This window comes from Lepidochelys olivacea (genome assembly GCF_965140295.1).
Source record: "Lepidochelys olivacea isolate rLepOli2 genome assembly, chromosome: 10".
Lineage (NCBI taxonomy): Eukaryota > Metazoa > Chordata > Testudines > Cheloniidae > Lepidochelys > Lepidochelys olivacea.
The window spans coordinates 11,287,805-11,314,870 of NC_140420.1; the positions used below are offsets into that span (position 1 = coordinate 11,287,805).

Genomic DNA, 27,066 nt, shown 5'->3' on the forward strand with positions numbered 1-27,066 from the left:
GATTTGTTCATTGACTTCAAGGGCTGCTAAAGCAGGACCTAATAAGCTGTGCAGTTCCTCTTAGCTCATCGCTTAATACCTTGTGCATATGTTAGCAATACTCCTCAGCTGCTCTGTGTAGGAACAAGCCCTTGTGTAGTTCCAATAATGAGACGCTCACGCATGGCTTTCAATACACCAATCCTGACCCCGTTTTCTTAATAATCTGTGTAAGGGTTTCTACTGCCGTCTTAACTATACTTCTGATTTGATTTCAAATGCCGTTAACAACTCCAGCTATCAACTAACAACCCCCCTAAGCAATCCAGGGAGAAAGGAGCAACATATCTGGCTTATGATTTTTTTTTTAAACACAATTTTTTTCCCACCACCACTGAGTTCAAAAAGCCCAACAATGAGAACATCCGTGAATCCCAGACGCTGAGAGAGACAGGTTAACACCACCCTTCTTTCCCCTCCCCTTTCCCTGGGCCAATGCTGCCGCCGCCTCCTCCTTTTTAAGGCCTCTCCTCTTTGCTCCGCCTCCCTATGGACTCCGCCCCTTTGTCTCTTATTGGTGCTTCTGTCCTTTACCCCGCCTCCCCTCTTGGAGCTCCTCCTCTTCTCCTCCCCCGCCGTCGGATCTCCTCCCCTTGGCCCCTCCTCCTGCCTTCCCCCGCCAACTCTCCCTTAAGTGCAGCGTGTCCAGCTGGCTCTCGGCCTACGTTGATTGACACCCCGTTGCCCAATGAGGCGTAGGGTGGGCGGAGTGAAGTCCCGCCCTCGCCCCCACCCCTCACGACCAGCGCTCTGGGGGCGCCAGCCAGGCTAGTAGTAACCGAGGGTCCGGCTAGTTCGCTCCCCGCCCCGCGGCACCCTAGCGGCTGGCTGGGCCGACCTCTCCCGCGGCGCTGCGAGTGGGCGGCGCTCCCGCGGCCGTGTCCCGTTCTCCTCAGGCATCTGACCCGCGCCCCGCCCCCCACGGGCTGAGGGGCGCCGCGGCACCAGCCCCGCCCCGGTCAGGGCCTCCGGGCCGCGCCCCGCCGGCTCCCCGCTCCCCTCCCGGCCAGCGGCTCCCTAGGCCCCACCCCTCCCCTTCGCAGCGTGCCCCCGCCGCCTCGCCCAGCCGCGCTGCGCGGGGGAATGGGCGGTCCCGGCCCTTAGCCCCCCCCCCCCCCCTCCAGTCTCCCTGCCCCTCCTCAGCTGCGGCTGCTCGGAGCGTCTGGCTGGCCGCCGCCCGCTGCTAGGGGCGCTGGTGGGGTCCCTGGGGCTGTGAGTGCCGATCCCGTCCCCAGCAGCCATGTCCGGGGTGGTGCGGACCCTGAGCCGCTGCCTGCTGCCGGCCGAAGCCACCAGCCGCGGGGAGCCGCGGCGGGAGGGCAAGGAGCGGGGCCGGGACTCGGAGCGGGAGGCGCGGCGGCGGAGCCGGGAGATCGACGCGATGCTGGCCCGGGAGCGGCGCGCCGTGCGCCGCCTGGTCAAGATCCTGCTGCTGGGCGCCGGCGAGAGCGGCAAGTCCACTTTCCTCAAGCAGATGCGGATCATCCACGGCCGCGAGTTCGACCAGAAGGCGCTGCTGGAGTTCCGGGCCATCATCTACGAGAACATGGTCAAGGTACGGGCGAGCCCCGGGCTGGGGCAGAGGGGCCGCTGGAGCCCGGGCCCGGGGGTTGACCCTGCCACAGAGAACGGGGTGCACCAGCAGCTGGAGTTCGCGCCGACCTGAGAGCCACCCCCAAGGGGATGGGGACAAGGTTGGAGGGGGGACCCCATGCAGGACAAAGGGTTACTGGGCCGATGGAGTTCCGGGCCGCCATCTGGCCCTTTGGGGCTGCTGGGGTACAGGGGTTCCGTGCCACGAATGAGGGTGGCCGAAAGGTGAGTTTGCGTTCAGAGCCTCCTGGTTTTCTGGATTATCATCCAAGAAGATGTTTTCAAAGGGCCCAGACACCCATGGAGGGGTTCTGGAGAGACTTCTAAGACCCGGAGGAGAAGGAGGTATAGGTGTGGCTTATGTTCTGGGAAACCATGATGTGAACACCCTCAGAGGAGTTGGGATCCCCCATATTTGGAAGAAGCAAGTGAAAAGGAGATAAGGATCTCTCCCCTGAGGAGTGAGTGTTGAGGATCCTTTCCTGGAGGATGACCCTGAAGATGTGTGGGGGAGGTCTCCTGTATTGGTGTACATAGATTACAGGAGTTAAAAGCTGTAATTTGAGGAACATTTTTAAGAGAATAGGGGGGATCTTAACACCAAAGACCTGTGGAGATTGCCCCAAGGCCTGTCTAGGACATTATGCATGATAGCCTCAAGATTCAGAGCACCCCGAGTGGGATACTGGCGGAGAAGTTGGGCCTTCAGTCAATGCTTACATCTTTATTGTGGTGACCCCAGCACTCTGAGGCTCATGGCATGATGACTTCCTAGTGAAAGGATAGAATAGTTGCTGGAGTTCAGGGCCATAATGTACAAGAACATCCTCAAGGTGTAGAGAGCTTGGGGAAATTGACTGCCCACATCTTCTGCCTGGGGGCCTTAGGTGTTCTGCATAATAACCAGGTGGTGGTCATCTTTTAGAACAGGGGTTCTCAACCTTTTTCTTTCTGAGGTCTCTCCCAACATGCTATAAAAGTTCTATGGCCTAGCTGTGCTGTAACTGTTTTCTGCATATAAAAGCCCAGGCTTGTGTTAGGGGGTATCAAGGAGGGCAATTGCTTGGACCCCCAGACCATAGAGGGCAACACAAAGCTAAGTTGCTCAGGCTTCAGCTTCAGCCCCAGGTGGGAGGGTTCAGCACCCCAGGCTGCAGTCCCGCATGGTGGGACTTCAGCTTTCTGTCCTGGGCCCTAGCGAAGCTAATGCCAGCCCTGCTTGGCAGACCCCCTGAAACCTCTTTGTGGCCCCCGTAGGGGACCACAGATTCCTGGTAGAGAACCACTGTTTTAGAACAATCCTACTAGTGCATAAAAGCTGGTCGCCAAGGGAATACAAGGAGCCCTTGTGCTCAGAAAAATAGATATATGCTGTGTACAAGGGCTATTTCCCATATTCTCCATACAAATGCAGGGCTACCAAGAGGGCTTGTTCCCCTCTGGGGAAGGGTCCCTGCCTACATTTTTAAAAAAAAAAAAAGTCTTGCTCCTTCAAAGGTATCTGTACAGGACTTTCCTCACTTCTGCATGGACACATACTTGTGAGGAAACTTGTAGTTGCTGCAGGATTTCCTGCAAAAATCAAGGGAGGGGCCAGTATACCATCTGAGATAAGGAAAATTGTTTCTGTGTCTTAAGATGCGCTTCCAAGGATAACCTTTTTATAACAGCGCTCTCTTTAAGTACAAGTTGAAGAAGTGACTCTTGCAGTCTAGAACTCCTTTAGAAGCTTCCGCTTCCTTCCAAACTGAATGGGAAGACCATTCATAGCTTAATTCCGCTACCTGAATTGCTTTTAAGAAGCACTACAAAAACATGAGGCAAGGCACTGAAAATGGGTGGTAGGAAGGGGAGGAAAAAAGGAGTTCCCTGTGGTATCAAGTGCCCTGGGTTGGCTTTGCACTCCACTGCAGCAGGAAGAAGTGGGCACATATAATGCACAAGGAGAGGTCAGACCACAAAATCCATAGCTTGACAACTTGCTTCTCTTTCTTCCCCTAGTATTCCAGAATGGGGGAGGAGGGAGGAAAGAGAAGAGTATCACTAGGTTTCAAGTATACCCAAAAGTGAGTAGTATGAATCTTGGATTAGTGTGTTTATTTTAGTGCTACCTTAACTGAGTTAAAATGATGGTAAAAAGCAGTGGAAATGTTTGAGGGTAGGAAAAGAAGTGGGACAGAACAGTATGAGAAACCCTAGTTATAATAACCCCTCATCCCTGGCCCCACCCCAGAGCCGTCATTCCCTCCACACCCCAACCCTTTGCCTGAGCACCCTCCTGCACCCTGAACCCCTCATCCGCAGCCCCAGCCTTGAGCCCCCTCCCACACCTTGAACCCCTCATCCCCGACCCCACCCCAGAGCCCTAGCTCTGAGCTCCCTCCTGCACCCTGAATCCCTCATCCACAGCCCCAGCCCAGAGCCTTCATCCCCATGCACCCCAAACCTCTGCCCCAGCCCTGAGCCCCCTTCCACACTTCAAACCCCTTGGCCCCACCCCCACCCCATGAATTTTGTTATGTGCACCAATATGAAGGTGATGCGTCACACACCACCTCCATATTGGTGCACATAAAATTTATTCCACACACGGACATAAAAAATTAGAGGGAATACTGTTTCAAACTAATGTAACCATCCATTAACTCTAAATGGAAATACCTAGATCATCTAAACAATATTGCAAACAGTAGATCTTAAACGTGAATTAAGTGAATTTAAACAACTGGTCTTGTGCTCCACTATTTAAGCATTTTTAACCTTATAAAATATTAATTCTGCTTGACCCTATTGCTGACAGTTGAACTGCATTTTAGCTCCTCTTTCCTCACTATTTGTCAGCATTATCAAAGAGCAGTTCTGTTAAAGCTTCTAGAGTTTTGGGATCTCTGCTAGAAATGTAGTGTAAATATCTTGGATTAAGTGGTGACCTTTTATTCCCCAATATGATTAAATTTCTCTCTGAAAGAGAATAGATTACGCCCTCCTGATGGTTTGCATTGTGTTCTTTCTAAAGTGCCTCTTACAGTAGTACTTGGTCATTTTATATGGATTAAAGAAAATGGCATGAATTGGTGCAGGTAGTTTGTCATATTGACTCTGATGTGAACTGGTTTGTTTCCTTTATTACTAACACTCCCACTTCTTTCTTTCTGACTTCACAGCCTCTTACTTTTCCTGTATCTTGTGGCAAATTAAGCATGAATGCACGGTTCTTAGACTTCTGCTTTTGGGAGGCACGGTTTAAAAACAAAATGCTGAAATAAGTAAATCTGTGATCCAAAATTTACTTTTCCATATAGTACAGGTGACGGTTCAGAGCCTTGCTAGCTTTTTCTGGCATTGTGGGGCAATCTTCAAATATGTTAGTCTTGCTTTGGTTTAAAGTAAATAAATAATCACTGGTTAACTAGGGTTTTGCTTGTTAATCAAGGCTAAGTTTCAAAGTAATTTTGAAACTTTTTGATGATTGAAGTGAAAAGCAGTAGTGTTAATGTTCTGCTTTGAGTACACAGACTCCATTACTTCAGCACACCCACCTGGAAGTGGAAAATGGAGAGTACAGGAGTAACTGCTGTGGTGTGTTTTTTAAAGAAGAATCTCAAATGTATGGAGAGACTGAGGAAGTCTTTGCATGTTGCAAGTTTCAGATCTGGTGAATGGCTGCTGCTATTCTGTAAAAATGTTTGTTGGAGTTCCGATCTGAGTGTCAAAGAACAAACTGAATAACTAGTCTTCAAACATAAAATAACTACTCCCATTCTTGCTCCCTCTGACTAAAATTAATGAAGGTTTAGGGACTTCTGGCTGTACTGGGACCTGGTGAGTTATAACTCCGATGTTCCTTGTGTACGTTTGTTGCTATTTTCTATTTGTTTTTGACTATTAAAATAGAGCACCACAAAAGTGGAAATGAACCAGGCTTCACTGCCTGAGAAAACAATTAAAATTACCCACTAACACCGAAGCAATGCCTGTCCCAGCACATGTGATTACTTCGAACAGAAATCTAACAGTTAAATTCAGCTTTAAAAAAAGCATAAAGTGTAATCTGTGGAGCTTTTTCAAATTAGTGTCCGTATTGAAATGGACCAAACCAATTAAAGCTGTAAGGAGCACTGAGTGACTTTTTTTTTTTCAGTCCACAACCTGAATAATTTGAAAGTGACTGAAAAATTCATATTTGAGTAGGAAGGGACTCCAGAGAAACTGTTGTTAGAAACTCCAATCCATAACTTAAGTTGTGGACTTTGAATAGAAAAGTTCTAGGATGCTGTACAGATGTGCACTCTCCTTATGGCTGCACAAGCAGAAAGGTTTGTGCTTGATCAGAGGTTTATCTGAAACACATACAAATTTTATGTGGCAATAGAAAGGGTGGAGTTGGAGAATACCGTTGGATTCAGTTGTAAATTGTACTTACGTGAGCAAGCTGATTGTTCTCCTTGGACACACTTGGCCCTTATTAGTTTGGGAATCCAGGGAGAAATGTCATCTCATTATTGGGAATTCCACAAGCTGCTGTGGTCTTGATCCACAGTGTTTTGGGTTTGCACATGAGTGAATTCGGTAACCTGTGAGGGAATAGTAATACTTGACCTTCAATAGTCTTTCACTGTTGAGGTAAAATATTCTGGGTATTGATTCTTGATTAGCGGTTTTTTGATTTGTAGTAGGTGTGGTTGATTCTTGATTAGTCTGTCACGGGACAATATCATTTTCTTCTCGATCGTGACAGCTGCACACCTCAAAGGACTGATGTGGTTCTATTACAACAGTCTTATCTATTGAATTTTCTTACATTAAAGCTGACTTTGTAATTAAAGAAAATTCAGTAGATAAGTGCTGTAAAAAAACTGTCAGCCCTTGGAAGTATGCACGTGGCTTTGTAATTAATTAGACCGTACACTGTATGATTGAATTGGTACTTAATTAGTGTTATCTTCAGTCCACTCTCAATGTGTCTTCAAGATATGGATCCTTTTGTAATAAAACTACCTGCATCATTACCACCTTTACTCCTGACTTAACTGTAGAGGACCATTGTTGTTGAAATTTGTTTCCGGGTGCCCTTTGCAATGCACTTGGAATAGAATCAGTACGACACTTAATAAATTTCACAATGCAAAATAACTGTAATAAATCCCATCAACCCTAAGTAGATCTGGATAGTTTCTTGTTTGGGTCAGGAGGGAAGTGGTCAGTGTAACTGCCTACATCATGGCTGACAGGATAATGAATACCATCAACAGTTACTATCGATGCTTATTTCTTTGATAAATATTCACTCTTGATCCAAAATAGCATTCGGTGAACCCATACGGTTCTCACAGAACATGATTAGTCTTTGGAGAGTAAAGACACAAACCTTGACATTTTCCAGTCTTCGTCTCACATTTAATTTTTTTAAACCACTTGGGAATACAGAAGGTGGAGAAATCACCCCTATACCTAATTACAGTTCAAACAGATTCTCTAGCCATTGAAATACGCTTGAGTGATGGCTAGAGTCGCTGCCATTAGCATACAGAATATGAACTTGAGACCCCAGGGACTTCCTGTGCATGTGATAATTCATTTGTTGGTTTTCTGGGGGAGGGGAGATTTGGATGCCTAAATAAGGAATGTCTATACAGGCTCTAAGCACCCCTTCTGTAAATTACAGAAACAAAATTAAAGAGCCACAGCTCTTTTAGCAAATCTGTTTAATCTCAAAAGCCTGTGTTTGTATCATTCCATGCAAATAGAAACACCTGGCATTGTGCTCTAAAGGTCAACAGACCTGGGCTATCTTGGAGTGGGGGAAGGAGAGACTTTGTTCTAGAGCCACCAGCAGTCCCCCTCCCTTTCAGATCAAGAGTTCATGTTGATGATATTGCCACCCCAAAATGTTCAAAACTCATGAGTCAGGCTCACCAAAAAATCATGATTGGCTTTAAGATCATGAGATTATGTAAAATAATAGATGTGGTGATCTTTTTATTTGCCTTCTGCTTTTTGAGCCTTTAGAATACACTGGGGTCTCTCACACTGAAGCTTTTTTCACAGCCACGAGAGTTAGAAACTTACTTTTTCTTAAGAATGAAGGCTGGAATCATCACATATTTGCTTGAGTCCAGGAGCTGGGGATTTAAAGAAAACAATAATTATGAGACTCATGACAAAATCATGAGAGTTGGCAACACTGTATGCACCTCTGCTGATTGCAACTATGGCAGTATAGTATGAGGGGAGGGATGGTCTCAATCCACTTCATAGATCAGAATCAACACATTATGCTCAGAACACTAGAAGCTGCTTCAGCAATGTTCAACACATTAGCCAATTATGCGCTAAAGGTCAGTCATAAGTTCATAGCACTTGATCTGTAAAGATCTAAATTAAATGAAAAAACTACTAACATAATTTGGAAAGTTCTCAAAGGGCTTGTGCCAACCTGCACTTCTGGGTTCAGCAGTCACTCTACCTTGAATTCTAGTTGCAAGCTTCATTTGCAGCAAGAAGTTTTTGTTCTGCTGCATCTCTCCATCTCATTGGATTATTTTGGAGACAAGAAGTCTTTTCACAGTTTGCAGACAAGCAGACGTCACTGCTGCTACAAATACAGAGATTCCGCAGCTAATCCAAATGTTTCTTAATGTTTGTGTTCCTGTGGACTAAGTAAATGACACTTTCCTTTGTTCATATATTTTATTTGGCAGTCTGGAAGAGTAGTCATCTTTACTGTTTACCCTGCTCTCACCTGGGTAGCACTGGATTAAGTATTTACATATATTATCCTTCCACCATTCAAATAAAGTACTTGATGTAAGTTTCATGTTGAAGGTGAGGTAAGACTCAAATGCTAAAAGATCTTTCTGGCATTTTGGGGTATATCTCTTGTACTGAGTAACACTTCCATTCTCTAGAAGACTGTAATATTTTCTCCTCATAAATTACTACTTTTTCTATAGCAATCAAGAGTAAAACATCTATTTGGCTAAGTTTTAGCTATAAAAAAATTGAAGTTAATGGTATTGTCTATTCCTTTCTGATTCAAACACTCCATTAAATGAGGTAGCTGTATTTTAAACACTCCATTGGTGTGTTCTATGGAAAAAGCTTGTGAATTTTAACTCAGAGTGAATTCAGGAATTCAAGCAACTGCTTCAGAACACTAAATCACCAAAAATTCTTAATTTGTTACAAAATACTGTTTACCAAACACTTCATTAGTTTTTAATATAATACAGCATGGGGAAAATGAGTCTAGTCTGAAAACTACAGCAGTTCTTTTCTTCATGGTGAAGACCAGTGTTTCAGTGAGTGATTTTGCTGAGATAAGGTGGATGAGGTAATATCTTTTATGGGACCGTCTTCTGTTGGTGAGAGAGAGAGAGATGCTTTCAGGCTTACACAGAGCTCTTCTTTGGGTCTGGGGAAGTACAGCTCTATGGAAGAACAAAAGCTTCTCTCTCTTTGTCAACAGAAGTTGGTCTAATAAGAGATTAATTCACCCAACTTGTGTCTGGTATCCTGGGACTGACATGGCTACAGCAACATTGCATACAGTGATGATGTTGCTGACAGTCACAGTATTGTCAATATCAAGAGAACAAAAATAATGAGATTTTAAAAACAATGTTTTTTTCAGTCTGTCTTTTTTTAACTGTCCCCTACTCCTCTACCAATTCATTTGTGGTGGTAGTAGGTTGAAAAGTCACTCCTAAAATGCACACTTCTCCATGGCTGCTCAGATGGAGACTCCACTTACCCTCACTCCCAAGATAAGGGAACTGCCATCCATTTCCTGTTACTCTCCCCTCCTAGTTGATTCCCTTTGATAAAAGAACAGCTGGATGGTAAGTAGTTTGAGAACAACTGGCTTAATGCATCATGATTCACACTCATACATAAACTTATTACTTTTAGGGTTGATGAGTTACAGATAAAGATACAAAAACTTAGTCATATCAGTGATATTACAATACAGACTATGGAATTGGTTTAGTCTTTTGTAAGAAGGCACACTTCCCTGCTTCTCTCCTCTCTCCCACTTCTCTGCCAGAGATGGGTAGCACTCCCACATTCTTCCGGACCCCGCTCCACTCGTTTCCACACCCCATTCCCCTGCAGCCCCTTAATTTGCCTCCTGGTCTTCCTCATTCTCCCTGTCTACCTTGTACAGTGTGTCTGCTGCTTCTCACAGTCCTTGTGTCCTGTCTAGACCACTGAACCATAGAGTTGTAGCCATTTTGCACATGGGCATGACTTCAGTCTCATTGAAAACAGTAGGATTTGGCAGTTTCATTGCCTCATGCAGATTGACTGTAATGAACTGGCAGCCATCTTGCTGGTGTCAGCCCCATTCACAGCAATAGGAGATGGTGGCCATTTTGAATGAGTGAAAACTCATCAGTTGGCAACCTTTCTTCACCATGTTTTCATGAGATGGGTTTTTTTTTTAAAAAAAAAACCTCATGGCTAGAGTCACGATGAAATCATAAGAGTTGGCAGAACTGCATTCATTTGTCACATCAGTTCCTAAATGTAGAATATACTATCTTGAATGGTGTAGTATAAACTATTGGCCATCTACAGTTTTTTTGTATGAGGTCTGACAACTTTTTTTTTAAATAGCTAAAAGCCTGGAGAAGGTTATTGCTTCACTGCTTCACATGTAGCTTGCTTACATTCTGTTGCCCATCCATTGTAATGTAGGGAAATGAATCATGTTGCTAATTACAAGGGAACTGAAATGCATTTGAAGTGGCTCCTTAAGACAATTCTTAGGTCAGATAGAGCAAACTTTACTAATGTTCAGTTATGTAGAACTCTGGATAGTATTTCATGTTAGTAGACTTAGGTGCTTGAGTAGAACCATCAGGTTGGTGGTACTTGAGTTGTTTGGTTCTTCCCATGTCCATGGTGATTTCATGGACATGAGCTGGTGGTTGCCAAAAATGCTTTATTTTCCTCTGTAGTACTTACCTCTGCTTCCCTCACCTTTATAATCACAGCCTATCTGTCGGGCTGTCTTCAGCAAGATATGTGATCTTTTGGGATAATGAAAGACTTCATCCAACGGAATACACCATTATCTTAAACGCTACGGTTTTTTTCCTTTGTTACAGCTAAGAATTAACTTTTCATGTGAAAGGTGTCTGTCTAAAACATTTCAGTAGGTATCTCAAAACAGTGTAACAATCTTTCCTTTCTACCAAATTAATTAATTACTTTTTAAAATAAACATTTTGCTCTGTTATTATCTAAAGAAATGTGATCAGTACGTAACTTAAAAAAAACTCCTCTTTTCTGAGAGAGGGAACTTGCCTTGCAAGTAGAAATAATCCTTTTTTTCCATGCTAATGGTCATAGCAAAATAAAGAAACTCTTTTTCATCTTTCTGCAATTTATGGAAGACACCATCTCGTGAATTTGGATTTTTGTTGGTGAACTGGTGTGCATGACAATAGGCAAGATAAAGTCCTGATTTCAGCCTCCCATGTGTTACTGTAATACAAATACTAATAATGAAATTTTAGCTGTCAGGAGTATAACTAAAATGTTACAAAACAAGCTTTTTTGGCTCGGGTTAGTACTGTAGCTTGGAAAATCAAACTAGATCCTACTTTTAACTAGTCCTGTGCTATCTACTACAAATGACCAAAAAAAGGCTTTTTAAAATAAAGCCCATAGGCAGCAACAAACAGTCTGCCTCCAGGGCATTCATAGTTTGCATGTTGTATTCTAATATCTGCAACATAAGCAAATTCAAACCTGGGATGGATCACAAATAGATGAGGATTAAAATAAACTAGAGAAGTTGGCTGACATAAAGCTCTGCAAATTCTAGTTCAAGCAGTTTGGCTATAGATCCTATTGTTTTATTTACTACGTGGAAACCTTTATAACTGTAATAGATATTAAAAGGTCAAATCCTGAATATACTATTAAGTAGTCTGCTTTTAACTTATGAAATGCTAAATTCCTTTATTAGTTATCTGCTTGTGTAGTCCTCATTCTCTGTAAATACATTGATACTTTTATTGAATTACGTGTACAGGGAAACCATGCGAAAGAGTAGTTGTCTTCAGTGACCCATGATGGCCTGGGAATTTCAATTACACTTTTCTTCCGTACTTGAAAATGAGGACCTCATTTTAGATTGTATAAAACTACTGGTTCTTCAAGTACAGTATTTGAATTAATAGGGCAATGCTTTCTCACACTGGCTGTACTAAAAACTGGGTTTACTAGGGTTCAGATGATCAAAAGTTGTCTGTGCAGTCAGTCAATCTTTTTTTTTAGACTTTATTTGGAGTTGATGCTTAATGGCTCCTTTAAGGCAGTGGTTCTTAACCTTTACAGACTACTGTACCCCTTTGAGGAGACTGATTTGGCTTGCATACCCCACATGTTATCTCACTTAAAAACAACTTGCTTACAAAATGAAACATAAAAATACAAAAGTTTCAGCACACTATGTTTGCTTGAAAACTTGCTTACTTTCTCGTTTTTACTGTATAATTATAAATTGTTACCCCAGGTTGAGAAACACTGATATAGTATATAGAGCAGTAAAACATTTCACTGTATGAAATTTTAGTTTGTACGGACTTTGCTACTGATTTTCATGTAGCCTGTTGTAAAACTAGGTTAATATCTAGCTGATATTAACCCCCCAGAGGTATGCAAACTGCTGGTTGAAAACCACTGCTTTAAGGGATAGCACCATGACAAGAACACAAACTAAACTCTCCAGAGCAAGGAAGAAATGGAATGTTGTTGCTGAGGGTGATGGCAGAGGTAACAGCATCTTGGAGGGCTCTTGAAAGCTCAGCCAGCAAAGATCTGGAAGAGACCGACAAGGGGTCACTCTATGATTGCCTTGACAAAGGACAGTGTTATATGATCTTTTGATGCATTCCAGAGTGGTGAGGATTTCTTATGGTTTAATTTTGGTGTTCCTTATCTTGAACTTTATTGAGTTGAGAGGGCCAGGTTATGTAAGAATTTTTAAAACTTGTAAAAGTGGTAAATAGCCACTTTTTATAAGTATTTTGGAGTACAGCAAATCTGCATTCTCTCAGACAGCTGTCAAATGAACAAAAATGTCTAAATGAGATCTCTTCTTACATTTGGGAAGATGAACTTTGTGGTTCACTTGCTTCTGAGCTTGAAAGTAGGGAATTGTAACTTTCTGTGGTAATGCTGACCCACTGCATTGATACTAGAAAGCATCTTTATGCCTCCTAATTCTCCTTTTATGTATGGTATACCAGTACAAACTCCCAGCAAGTTGTTGTTTATGTAACTAGATGGATCCCAATTGCTATTTCCTCACTAACACTTTTGGGGACAAATTGGGAGTTCTTGCGTCCCCTCACAAATGACTAAATCTAAAGGTAGCTCCTTTCACAAGGCTTTGTTTGGAAATAGTAAAACACAACTAAACAACTCTGTTATAGAAAAACAGACTAACTGGATCCAGTAGAAATTCTTAGTTCTTCATTAGATTGCAGCGCCTTCAAGGCAGTGATATCTTCTCAATATCCACAAGTCTGTGCAATTTGTGTAATGCAAACACACCTGTTAAACGTTTGATTTAATATACTTAAGCCATAAAATAGATAGAAAATGCCTTTTTTGAAACATAAGGAGGTTCTCAAGTCTCAGGGTTTGTCCACACAACGAAATTAGGTCAATTTTATAGAAGTCTATTGGTAGAAATTGATTTTATACAGTCGATTGTTTGTCCCCGCTAAGCTCATTAAGTCGGCGGAGTGCGTCCTCAATACCATGGCGAGCATCGACTTACAGAGTGGTGCACTATTGGTAGCTATCCCACAGTTCACGTAGTCTCTGCTGCCCATTGGAATTCTGGGTTCAGCTCCCAATGCCTGAAGTGGCAAAAACATTGTCGTGGGTGGTTTTGGGTACATGTCGTCAGTCGCCCCTTCCTCACTCCCTCTGTGAAAGCAACGGCAGACAATTGTTTCGTGCCTTTTTTCCTGGGGACGCCATGCCACGGCAAGCATGGAGTCCGCTCAGCTCACTGCTGCTGTTGTGAGTATTGTAAACACCTCGCACATTATCCTGGAGTATGTGCAGCAGTGAGCTAAGAGGCACCAGCACAAGGACGACTGTGGTGAGGACATGTACACAGATGTTCCTGAAAGCATGGGTGGTGGCAGTGGAGCTGGTTGATACAGTAGAACGCCAATTCTGGGCCTGGCAAACGAGCACAGACTGGTGGGGCCGCATAGTGTTGCAGGTATGGGATGATTCAGAGTGGCTGCGAAACTTTCACGTATGTAAGGCCACTTTCCTTGAACTTTGTGAGTTGCTTTCCCCTGCCTTGAAGCAAGATGAGAGCTACCCTGACAGTTGAGAAGCGAGTGGCGATAGCCCTGTGGAAGCTTGCAACGCCTGGCCTCTACCGGTCAGTCGGTAATCAGTTTGGAGTGGGCAAGTCTACTGTGGGGGCTGCTGTCATCCAAGTAGCCAGTGCAATCACTGACCTGCTGCTATCAAGGGTAGTGACTCTGGTGAAATGTGCAGGTCATAGTGGATGGCTTTGCTGCAACTGGATTCCCTAACTTTGGTGGGGTGATAGACGGAACCTATATCCCTATCCTGGCACCGGACCACCTTGCCAACCAGTTTGTAAATCACAAGGGGTACTTCTCAATGGTGTTGCAAACACTGGTGGATCACATGGGACATTTCACCGACATCAATGTAGGATGGCCGGGAAAGGTGCATGACGCTTGCATCTTTAGGAACTCTGGGCTGTTCGAGCAGTTGCAAGAAGGGACTTACTTCCCAGACGAGAAAATAACCGTTGGGGATGTTGAAATGCCAATAGTTATCTTTGGGGACCCAGCCTACCCCTTGCACCCATGGCTCATGAAGCTGTACACCGGCAGCTTGGACAGTAGTAAGGAGCAGTTCAGCTATAGGCTAAGCAAGTGCAGAATGGTGGTAGAATGTGCCTTTGGATGTGTAAAAGCTCCCTGACGCTGTTTGCTTACTAGGTTAGACCTCAGCACAACCAACATTCCCATTGTTATTGCTGCTTGCTGTGTGCTTCATAATATCTGTGAGAGTAAGGGGGAGACGTTTATGGCAGGGTGGGAGGTTGAGGCAGATCGCCTGGCGTCCGATTTTGAGCAGCCAGACACCAGGGCAATTCGAACGCAGCTAGGCGTGCTGCACATCAGAGAGGATTGAAAACCAGTTTCATGACTGGCCAGGCTACGGTGTGACAGTTGTGTGTGTTTCTCCTTGCTGCAAACCCGCCCCCTTTGTTGATTTTAATTCCCTGTAAGCCAACCACCCCCCCCCCCCTTCAATCACAGCTGGCAAAGGAAATAAAAAACATGTGTTCTTTCTTTATTAATTAAAAAAAAAAAAGTGAGATAACTGACAAGGTAGCCGGGGTGGGGTGGGGTGCGGGAGGAGGGAAGGACAAGGCCACATTGCTTATTGTAGCCACACTACAAATCAAAACTGTTTGAATGACAGCCTTCTGTTGCTTGGGCCATCCTCTGGAGTGGAGTGGCTGGGTGCCCGGAGCTGCTGCGCGCACCCCCGCATTCTTGGGCATCTGGGTGAGGAAGATATGGAACTTGGGGACAAGGGCAGGCCGTTGTACAATAGATGCAGCAGGGATCTGTGCTCTTGTTGACTTTCCTGCAGCTCCAACAGATGCTTCATCATATCCATTTGATCCCCCATTAGCCTCAGCATCACCTTCTGCCTCTGCTCTTCACACTCACTTAATGCTTTCCTGGCCTCTGCCACTGAATGCCTCCATGTATTAAGCTGTGCCCTATCAGTGCGGAAAACATGTCATTGTGAGTGCGTGTTTTTGTTTTTGTTTTTTTTCCGCCTTCTAATCTGCGATAACCTCAGGGACGGAGATGATAGGGAGAGCATAGAAACATTTGCACCTGGGGGGAGACAAACTATATATAGGGCTATGATTCCTATTAAAGTAACTTTCCTGTTGGCCATCAGATTGTTCAGGAGATTTCAGTTTTGGGATCTTTATCCAAGTGGGATCCTTATGTGAGGTTTTGTCCAAATGAAGTGTGTCTCTGACTTGCACCAATATTTCTGCCTCACAAATAAATTAAGGGTTTTTACATAAGTCAGCCTGTTTTCCTTCTTTATGTTCGAAGCCCTTCCACACCCAGGAGAAACAGTTGCACACTTTAGGTGTAGACTGAGCATTCAAATTCTGGTTAGGCAAAACTAATCATTTATTCCATTTTTAGGATTATACGGGGGACCTAAAGTGGTATAAAGCAACTATATTCACTCTTTCCAGATGGATAAACTCAGGAGTTCTTCAAGCCCATATACAGTTTATAAATATCTTCCATTTCAGTGAGGGCTCACTCATTGAGGCACATGGCTTTTTCCTGGGCTTAAAAGTACAGAGTTCAAGGAATTGTGCCATTCCTTCACCAACTGGTATAAATTACATGTGTTGTGTTCATCTGATACGACGTTTGGACAAAAGGTTCTGCAGTATTTCTCTTGATTCTCCTTCTTTAAAATCCTTGAGATGGGAGGGAAATGTGATTTCATTCTTTGTGAAAACTTATTCTACTGGTTACTTTCCAGTTGTAATGGTTCAAGGGGCAACAGGTTCCCAAGAGAGGAGAGGTAAAAATATTACTTATAATTTTTGTCTTCTCTGAAGTGGGCACCTGGTGCTCCATGACACTTAACCTGGGGCATCACTTAACTTGAATAATTTCCAGTTGATGGGGAAATCTCAGTCCTTCCCTTCCCATTCACTCCCATTCTCTTATTTGTTTCTCTAGGGAGATGGAGGAATCTTGGGATTGGATTCCCTCTTATTGGGATCTTGCTTTGTCTTAAATCTTAGTCTTCGCTTATTACATAGTGAGTGAATATATACATCAAAGAAAGTATACAGGTGAAGATATGGTTAATTGTTCATTTTAATTGCAGTTTAGTCTGCCTTTTTCATCTGTGGCAGATGAGTAGGTAGCTAGAGGCAAGCCAGTTCTCTGAACAGCTCCTCTCTCCAGCTCCAATGTCGTACCAGCATGAGAAGGGGAGTGTGGGTGGGACGAGGGAGCCTCTCTGTGGCTGGTTGATGAGGAGGAAGAATACGGTCATAGTGGATCATAGACCACCACGTTCTACTTTAAAGAAGGCAACGTTACAGGTAGATAGAAATGTACCTATCTTTAAGACTCTGTACAAGTAGGAATAAATGGGTATATAGACTAAACTCCACTTGTGCCCCAGAGATAGTTACTGTAGTAAAGAAAATACTTTAAAAGGGGGTGGCCTGTTGTGCCATACAGAGAAAATCTGACTCCCTTTCTCTTATGTTGCATTTGTCCTATATCTGTTTCTGAAATTCCATCTTTGTGGAGGAAAAAAGTTGCAGAAGTGATAGGATTGCAGTGACTAGGTGTTACTTCTCTGTCCATCTTGACAGTAGTCTTATCTTGGCTGACTCTTTGTATTAAGTGTCTGAGCAGCCTATTGCTTGATCTAAAATGACCTCAAGTTTATAACCATCAGTCTAAAGCTTCTATCCTAACAAAAGCTATATCTACACTACAGCCGGGGTCGACGCTCTGAGATCCATCCACTGGTGGTTGATTTAGCAGGTCTAGTGAAGACCCACCATATCAACAGCAGATTGCTCTCCAGTTGACCCCTGTACTCTACCCCCGATGAGAAGAGTAAAGTAAGTCGATGGGAGTTTCTCCCATCGACCCCCCGCAGTGTAGACCCTGTGATAACTCAACCTAAGATACATTGACTCCAGCTATGTTGGTTGTTTTTTATTTAAAAATTTTTAAAGCACTTAAGTATCATTTTCAAAAGTGACTTAAGTTCCATCGACTTTTCATTTGGACTTTGGAGCCTGAAGTCACTTATAAATTGGTTAGTGTCTAAGGTGCCACAAGTACTCCTTTTCTTTTTGTGAATACAGACTAACACGGCTGTTACTCTGAAACCTGTTATTTGCACTTGAAAATCTTGTCCCAGGTTACCGAACTTGTCAGTTTGGGAAGCATCTATGGATGAATCTGAAACTGATGTAATGGTCACATTTGTTAGTCGACAGTTGCAAAACATCTCCACGTCGGCTATCAGGCTGTTTTCCAAACAGATAGGGAAACTTAACTAGAATAAACTCCACTTCTTTGGTATTTTTGTATATGTGGAATCAGGAAAAATCAGAGCTGACCATTGTATGGAAATAAAATGTATATCAGACATTTAAAAAATTTTAAAAAATACTGAAGTTGTGATGTTGATGGGAATTCCCATTATCTTGTAAGCAGCTGTTGTAACATCATTTAGCCATTCATTGGAGAGAGCCTTAAGGAAATGCTGAAGCAATGAGATGGGTAAAGGTTGAAACTGTTTTAAAATTGTAAGATAGAGAAGCTAGATAGTAAAGGGCTGAGTGAGATGGTTCTGGAGAGCTGGAGCCTAAGCAGGTGAAAGGTCAGAGCTGGCTTGCATGGGCTGGAGCACTACATGCATATTTGCAACCAAACTTAAAGAGATGTGGAAGATAGAAATGGTAACAACTGATATGATTGTATTTTGGATAGCTTCCCTGGAGAACAGCCCAAATAACCATTCCTCTTTAAAAAAACAAAAACAACCCCCAAACATTGCTCTGCATATTGATAGACAATAAAACACAACCTTGACGTTAAGTCCAAAAATAGCAGTTTTCCACTGGTCAGTACAAAACCAGTTCTGAAAAAAAAATAGTAGTGACTTTGAATTCCTCCCAGAGTGGTACTTTTGCGTAAGTGATTAGTTTTAAAGAATGTGTAGAGTCTGTGCAATTCTGAAAGATAGCCTTGTATATTCTGTTGTCGTCTTTATTCTTAGTTATGGTGAGAGCTTCAAATACAGTAACAGTGAGGGGGTGAATTAACTATTTGGAAATGAGAATAGGCTTTTCAGCTTTGGGTCAGTCCAATAAATCAAAATCCTAAATGCGTATCTTTAGTACCTCATTTTGAGGATATAAATGGTGAATTGTACTCTGTGCTTGGTGTCACAAAAACATGTTCTTTGAATAGTGTGTCTGGAGGATTATGTTGTATTAAAATGAATGTCGTTCAAGATTAACTGTTTATTTTTGGGAAACCACACTAGTAAGAATGTTACTATATAATGGTTTCTGAGGTACTTTGATTATAAGCTCATGTTCTGTGGCACTCAAAACTGTTTAACATCTCACAGTTCTGTCCCCCTCCAATTTTTTTTTTAACGCAATATCCTTGCTGTGTGTTTTTAAAGGACTGGAGCGGATGAGGTATTTATGTCTGTACTTCAACATTAACTGCAAACTTGTTAAGTAATCCAAGATTGCATGTGTGTTTTAAACAAAATGTTTTGTCAAATATCCTAAACAAGCTTCGGACCCTTGGTCTAGAAGTTGGGGCTGAAACCTGCTGAAAAAAAGAATTCAGTGCTCTGTGTATTAAAAGAAAACAAAAAACCCCTCACATCTCTGAACAAAGCAGTTTCATTTTTAAATTGGCTTACAACAGATGACATGCTGTACCAATGAGTCAGTTAGCTCATATAAAACCAAACCTTGTAGTTGATATATCCATCGTTCAAATTGCTTTTGATTTTAAGAACTAGATGTCTACTACATGGAACTCTTGAACATGGGTGTGCTTTAATGGCCGTTGAAATGCCTTTCATATTTAAACTTTATCTTGTGCATTCAGTCTGAAATATAAGCCTTATGTAAAACTTCAAATCATGAAGACTGACTCGGTCTATTCTATATTGTCAAGAACTGTTTGGTTAGAGAACTAGATATTTCCTCCCCTCCCCACAAAATCTGATTGTTAGAAAAATGAAATCAGAAGGTGGCAATTTACTCACCAAAAGCCCTTTTTGTGAACGTGGCAAGTTAAAAGGAAGCTTGCTATTAGAGAACAAACTGTGCCTGTTTTGCCCAGCCCTGTAGTACAAAAACTCGCAGAATTCTTTGTAATAAATATTTCATATTAACTGAAATGTCTTGTTCTGCCTACAAACTGGCTGGAGACAGCCATCTTTATGAAAAAAGGTGTCTTGAGAACTTAGAATGGGATCTAAGCCAGGGGGTGGCCAACCTGTGGCTCCGGAGCCATATGCGGTTTTTCAGAAGTTAATATGTGGCTCCTTGTATAGGCACCAACTCCGGGGCTGGAGCTACAGGCTTCTACTTTCCAGTGTGCCGGGAAGTGCTCACTGCTCAACCCTTGGCTCTGCTACAGGCCCTGCCCATACTCCACTCCACTCCACCCCTTCCCACCCCCTCTCCTGAGCCTGCCATGCCTTCGCTCCTCCCCCTCCCTGCCAGAGCCTCCTGCACACCACGAAACAGCTGATTGGGAGGTGCAGGGAGGGAGGGAAGGGGAGGTACTGATTGGTGAAGCTGCCAGTGGGTGGGAGGTGCTGGGAGCCGCGGGGGAGGGGGGAGCTGATGTGGGGGCTGCTGATGTATTACTGTGGCTCTTTGGCAATGTACGTAAGTAAATTCTGGCTCCTTCTCAGGCTCAGGTTGGCCACCCCTGATCTAAGCTATTTAACTTAAAGTCCACTAGAAAATGCCATGGCATTATATTGGAACCCACACTGCCAGTGTCAAAGCCCTGTTTCACAGCAACATAAACGCCTCTAGGAGTCCATTAAAAATGTCAGTGGCAATTTAAAATTGATAACATCTAATGTGAACTCCAACTACATGACTGAGCAAAAAGGCACTAGTTCTTTAAGGCTATATGGTAAACACATAGACATGTCTCATGCATCTTCACATTTTTTTTGTTTGACCTAGAGTTCTTGGGCATAGAGACAATGATCTGTAAACCAGCCTAATTTACTTCAGTAGACTATGCTGAATGCCCTTTCTAAAACAGGAGTTGGCTTCCATGCTGAGTAACTCCTTTCTAAGCTTAGAGGGGAGGTGTGACCAGCTCTCCATGTGTGACATACCCAACAAACAATCATGTTTTTTGGTGAGTTCCTGTTTCTTTTTACATGGCAATCATCAAAGTTTCCTAAGGTATTTCCCCCAGGCTCGGTAGCAAGAAAACTTTGTAAAACACTCCCTCTATTAAATAACCTCCAGAGTGCTCCCATCTCCTCCTTTTTAAGCCAGTTTCATATTCCAGCAGACTTTTCTGGTAGCTCTTACAATACATTGTGTATTTCAGGTCAAGGCTAATAAGTGGAATAGACTTGCAGGTCTCTGTAGTACTTGAGGGGGGAAAAATAATTTGGGTTGAGCAATAGGAGTGCACTATTGAATTGAAGGACTTTCAGGTTTGTAAAAAGAAAAGGAGTACTTGTGGCACCTTAGAGACTAACCAATTTATTACCTATTTATTGTTATTTATTACAGCATCCGATGAAGTGAGCTGTAGCTCACGAAAGCTCATGCTCAAATAAATTGGTTAGTGTCTAAGGTGCCACAAGTACTCCTTTTCTTTTTGTGAATACAGACTAACACAGCTGCTACTCTGAAACATTTCAGGTGTGTGCAACCAAAATTATTTCAGCTTTTCAATCCAGCCAAATCTTTCAATTAATCTTCATTAAAACTGCCTTTCGTGGGGCTGAGTTAGTCTAACTTTCTCAGGGGCAGGATGTGTCATGAACTGGTATCAGTATCCAACTGCTTAAGACAGGTGGAAAGAGATATTAATGCTTAACACTGTTTCAGACGTGTCTGCTTCAGTAGGTGTTTGGATAATACAGTGATGGGGTGGGAGTTGCTTATAAGTTGCTAGACAGAAAATATTCTAGTATACATTTGATATAGGTCTTTATTTTTATACTTTGCTATCTGACCATGTCATTGTAAAAGTGTTTCTCCCCATCCCCCACCAGATACATAGCAGCTAAGTTGCTGGAACAAGGAAAGTTTTTGTTCCTTCTTATGTTGCTCCTTGCAATGGAGCATATTTTGGATCCCCTTCTGAATTGTCCTTCCACAGGACTACTGACTTGTGCTACTGTAAGCTTCATGTACTTTTAAGTTCGAGTTCGTTTACATTTTTATTTTTTGATCACTGACTCTGTTTTATCTGAATCATTCCGCAGGGCTGCAAGGTTCTCGTTGATGCACGGGACAAACTAGGGATTCCTTGGCAGTACACGGAGAATGAGAAGCATGGAATGTTTTTGATGGCTTTTGAAAACAAAGCTGGAATGCCTATAGAGCCTGCCACCTTCCAGTTGTATGTACCTGCACTGAGCGCACTGTGGAGGGATTCTGGGATCAAGGAAGCTTTTAGCCGTCGGAGCGAGTATCAGCTGGTAAGTATATCCAACTGTATGGTGATTGAAAAGTTGTAAACAGGGTTTTTTCAGTCTGAATCCAGTTTAAGAGCAGATTGCTAAACCCAGTGTGTGGCCATAATACAAGCAAGCTGTAGCACTGCTATAAATCTGAGCATGCTATAGCAGCAAGAATGAGTAGTAACTGGAGCCAAACTGAAAAAAAATATGGGGCAGTAGGAAAGAGTGGACAAGACTGGATAGACTGGAAGAACAAGAGGAACCAAAAAAGGCAGGAAATGATTGAACAAAAAACCCCCCAAAACCTGAGCTGCTCAGTTGGGCCGATCATAGTAGGCCACTGATTAATGCACACTTCTTTATATTTGTCCAGTTTTGCCAACTTGTATTATATTGATGCTGGCAGGCTATTGCTATTTGCAGATCAGCTCTTTTGAAGTTAATGTGATCCCTTTCCAAGCTGTTCTTGGATTTTTTTTTTTCCTTTTTTATATCTGCAGGTTGCACTTGAGGCAGCATTTGGATGTCATCCTAAAAATAAAAACGGTTTTCCCCTGTTTTTCTTTTCAAACAGACTTCTAGAGTTCAGCACAAAACTCATTACATAATATAAAATTCAGATAAGAGCACTTCTGATATTGAACATTTTTGTCTTTGATCTGAACAAACATATTTATTTATTTTATGCCTGTTGGAGCAGTTGATGACCACCCTTTATTCCCCTGTCTTGTCTTCTCCCCTACCTTCCCCACCTCTTTTCTCCCCTCTCCCCCTAGCCCCAAATAATGAGGTGATTGTCGAGGGACTATAGCCTCTTTTGGTTGATTGGGGTTTTTTGGTTGTCACTAACCTCAAGATGTGGCTACCTATTTGGGTTCAAACAGTGGTATAACTAAAATCTGACCAGTCACTTAAGTGGCTTAACTTAATATATAAGCTTAGAAGCTATGTTCCATGTTTCTCACTCTGTAACTTCACATAAAACACTTCCTTTTTTTCATTGAAAAGAGACGTTGTGACTTCCTAAAATTGGGCATAAGAGGGATGTTTATTCTAAATAGTGTTTTCCTTGCTTTGCTGCTATAAATAACATTGTGTTCAAAGAAAGGAATTTAATTCTGTGTGATGGAGAATGTGACTTCTTATGTGAGAATTGCCAGATGCAAAGGTGAGCCCAGCAGTAGTGAATTCCAAGTTGGGGCCTCCCCTTAGTACATTACACTATCAGTATTACCACTCTCCTCAGACAGGAGGTGAAATGCCATTCCATCTCTCCCTCTGCCACCTCTGAGCAACCATAGTGTTTGAGGCGGACAGGACAGGGAAAGAAGCAAAGTCAAGTGCAGAGTTTTAGATTTGAGCAAACATAAAAATTGGAAATGGAGAAGTACTCTGAAGACTCCTTTCTGGGCGCTGCTGTGATCCGAGACCTCTTAAAATGTTGAGTTTAAGAGCCTCTCTTCCATCCGGTTGGGATTGTAATTCTCCAGATTTGAGATTAGTTTGTGTACTTTTAAGGTCTGGAATGGGAAACTGTTACTTGTGCAGACTTCCACCCACACACTGTCAGTTCATAGTTAAGGAGGAAATAGTCAGTCCAAAATAATCTTAGTCCTTTTGCGTCCTAGGCCTTGACGTGTAAAAGTAACAGATATTGTAATGTAATGCAACTGACAGTAATGTAACATTAATAATTTACCTAGACCAGGCATAACACTAAAACACATTCTTTGCCTATATCAGAAATTATTCTTTGTCTTCCCTTGCACCATGCTCTTGTGCTCCCAGATACACAAGTCTGCAGTGTTTTTGTTAGTACTTTCATACAAGGAAGCAAAGTGGCCCTATAGCTCTGCTCTTTTTCTAAGGAGTCAAGTTTTTGGCTTAATTTCAATAATGTCATAAAACATAATATATGCCATTCTTTATATTCTCATTGTTGCCTGACTCTGGAAAAGCATTTCTGAAAACTAATTGCATAAATAAACTCTGAAGTTCTTGAAATGGAATGTGCTTGAAGTTTAAGGGCAGGAATTACAGCATTGCTGTGTCTTCCTTTTTTGGCCCTAAAAGGAAGAACTGGAATTAATGGAATAGCTTATAACAAGATTAAAACAAACATTTCTGTTTAGCAGTGTCTTTTAGTAGTAAGGGTCCAACGCTCTGCTTTTTGTGCCGTTACAGTTAAGATTGTCAGTACTTCCATTATATCCCTTTTCCAGAAGTCTCTAACTTTAACTCTAAAATTGTGCTTTTGCTGAAACATGACTTAAAAATTCTCAGATCAGGAGTGACTCCCTTAAAATAGCTAGAGAGCTTTTTCAGTTTAGTAAGGTTTTTTGGGGTTTTTTTGGTTTTGTTTTTCGTTCCCCAAAGAAAAGGCTGTATATTGTATTTCACTATGTGTGGTAATGCCACAAGGGGTTTTATTTAAAGCCCAAACAAACAAACCCTTGCCAATATACCTCAGCACCACAACTAATAGTCCTTGGAAATTTATTTAGGATAAGTATTTCCTAGGTATTTTAACAACTTATGAATTAATCTGGTTTATTTTCAGCATATCTAAACATCCTTTAATTTGCAGATTGAAGTCTTTCATGCAGGTGTCCGGCTTGCCAGCTTAACTCTGTAAATTATTATCTTCTTAAAATGCTTAGTTATATTTGCTAACCCTAAATAACTGAGACTATTTAGACCTAAACACTTTATGACTACTTGAGCTGTGATAGTGGGATTGGAAACTCACCCCTTGTAAGTGGCTGAAGTTGGTTACAGGAGAAACAACCTTTGAATATTAAAAAGTGACTAAGTATACTGAGGGGGTGGGGGGCAGGTGGCAGAGTGGAGAACTGTTACATAGGTCAGATGCTCCCTCCACATCACTAAATATCAGTGAAATTTATTATGTTGGAAAGACTAGTTCCTTGATACAAGATTTTTTCCAAGACTATAAATTAAGGCTGCTCTTGCATTCTTGAACTTCAGCTACAAGCTTTAAACAAACAGAAGGCAGAGATTCAAGCTAAAGACACGAGAGCTCCACCTTTATGTTGAAGTCAGTAATATTTGTAACATCTAATGCAGAGATTCCCAAACTCTTTCTGCTGAGCTCCTCCATTCAGTCATGTCCCATGCATAGGGAGGGAGAGGGAGGGGTACCAAATACCCATAGGAGGGTCCATGGGGGTATTCACCACTGGGATTTGAGGAAGTGTTCCGCTCCCTGCAGTGGTCAGGTGATCTCACTCTTGGGTCCTGGTTTCCTGCCTGTCCTTGCTCTTCTCTTTCCACTCCCCCTCTTCTCCCGCCCCCCATTTTGCAGGGAAAATTCACAGGACTGTGCTGAAGAGCTGGGGTCAAGAGGAGAGTGGAGTACTGTCCCCCTCCCTGCCTTCTGGACACTGCCCCATCCTGATCCTGGCTTTTCAGTGTGGTCGTGTCTGCTTCCCCTGTGCAGACGCTGTCCAGAAAGGCAAGGGGACAGTGCTCTGCACACTGAAGGGTTGGAGTCAGCATGGGGCTGTGTGAGGCAGGAGTATCAGTACTCCTGGGGTGCGGCCTTCAGCTTGCAGTTCTCAGAGTCCGTCCCGTCCTGCCCACTGGCCTTCCCAGCAGAGGAGGTTGACAGCTGGTGGGTGGCTGCAGCAATGGAGGAATGAGATGGGTAGGGAGCTTTGTCCCTTCAGCTAAGACCTCTCAGACAGAGCCCCCTCCATACTCCCAGCCCTTTAATGCTGACCTATCAGGTCCTTGTGTCCTCCAGTAAACTCATCAGTTTACCCCACAGTTTGGGAACCTCTGAACTAATGTAACCATGACTTAAATTGGTTATGTAGAAATATATTTTATGGATATTAAGGGAAACAAAATTGTTATGGGCCCCAGAACTATTGCTTCGGAATATTTTATATACAAAGGCATAAATGTAACCTATAGTAGTACAGAATACTACTTGTAACTCAGCCTGCTGTGAATAACATAGTTTAAGACAGAAGACAGGAATTCAAAGTTATCAACTATAATGCATGATATGGCACACAGATACAATCAGAATGATGCCTTAAATATAAGTTAATTATAGTTTATTACATTAAAGCTTCATAAGTGTACAGTAGGAACTTAGAATTATGAACACCAGAGTTACGAACTGACTGGTCAACTACATACCTCATTTGGAACTGGAAGTGTGCAGTCAGGCAGCAGCAGGGGTGGGGGGAAGCAAACACAGTACAGTACTGTGTTAAACGTAAAATACTTAAAATAAATAACTTAAATAATATTTTAAAAAACCCTTTGTAAGGAAACAGTTACTGTGTTGCATTTAAATTAAGATGGTGAATAGCAACATTTTTCTTTTGCACAGTGAAGTTTCAAAGCTGTATTAAGTCAATGTTCAGTTGTAAACTTTTGAAAGAACAACCACAACATTTGTTCAGAGATACAAACAGCCTCCATTCCCGAGGTGTTCATAATGCTGAGGTTCTACTATATGTGGTGCATGGAATTAAAATGTTCTTGAAGGCATAGGTACTAGTTTTTCAGACTGATGCGTTACTAGACAAGTCCTTTCAAAAATAATCTTGCTGCTTAATAAATTGAATGATTCTGCTTCCTCTTGTTGGCTCTTAGGGCTGTTCATGCAATGCCTAATCTCATTAGGATGTAGCAAAAGGCTGGTAGCTGAGGTCAGAGAGATTGGGAGTAGCTTGTGGTCTGGTTTTTTTTGTGTTTAAGTGGAATGCTTATTTATAACCCCATATTGTAGATACTGGTTTAGATCTTGTCCACACCTGTGCACTGGTTTGGTTAAATCCCTACGTGGGCACTTAAATTGGTCTAAATAGATGTAAACCAGATTTAACATGTCTCTGTTGATTTATAGGTCTTGTATATGTGAGCAACTGAATTCCTTTAACTAAAGGTGTGACTTTAAACTGACTTGGTCAAATAGAAGTATCCACGTAGAAGTTTGTTCCTTAGTTCTTTTTAGTTTAAACCAATTACTGATTTAAACTGAAATAAGCCTGATTTTTTTAATCTTAACTGAAACAAGTGCCTGTAAAGTCTCTTGCACCTGTTTTAATACCTAACTGGTACAACTATGTGTAAACCAGGCCT

The 27,066-nt window shown here is 42.5% G+C and overlaps 1 protein-coding gene across 1 annotated transcript in view; it reads left to right on the forward strand.

Annotated features, from left to right (window-relative positions):
* Positions 1-1,183: 1,183 nt before the first annotated feature.
* The window catches only part of GNA12 (G protein subunit alpha 12), a 66,695-nt gene continuing 40,812 nt past the window's right edge, over positions 1,184-27,066 (forward strand). The window contains exons 1-2 of the mRNA XM_084641102.1: positions 1,184-1,594; positions 21,748-21,963. Of these exons, the coding sequence (XP_084497228.1) occupies positions 1,280-1,594; positions 21,748-21,963 (531 nt within the window). The 5' untranslated portion in view covers positions 1,184-1,279. The remainder of the gene's footprint in view (positions 1,595-21,747; positions 21,964-27,066) is intronic.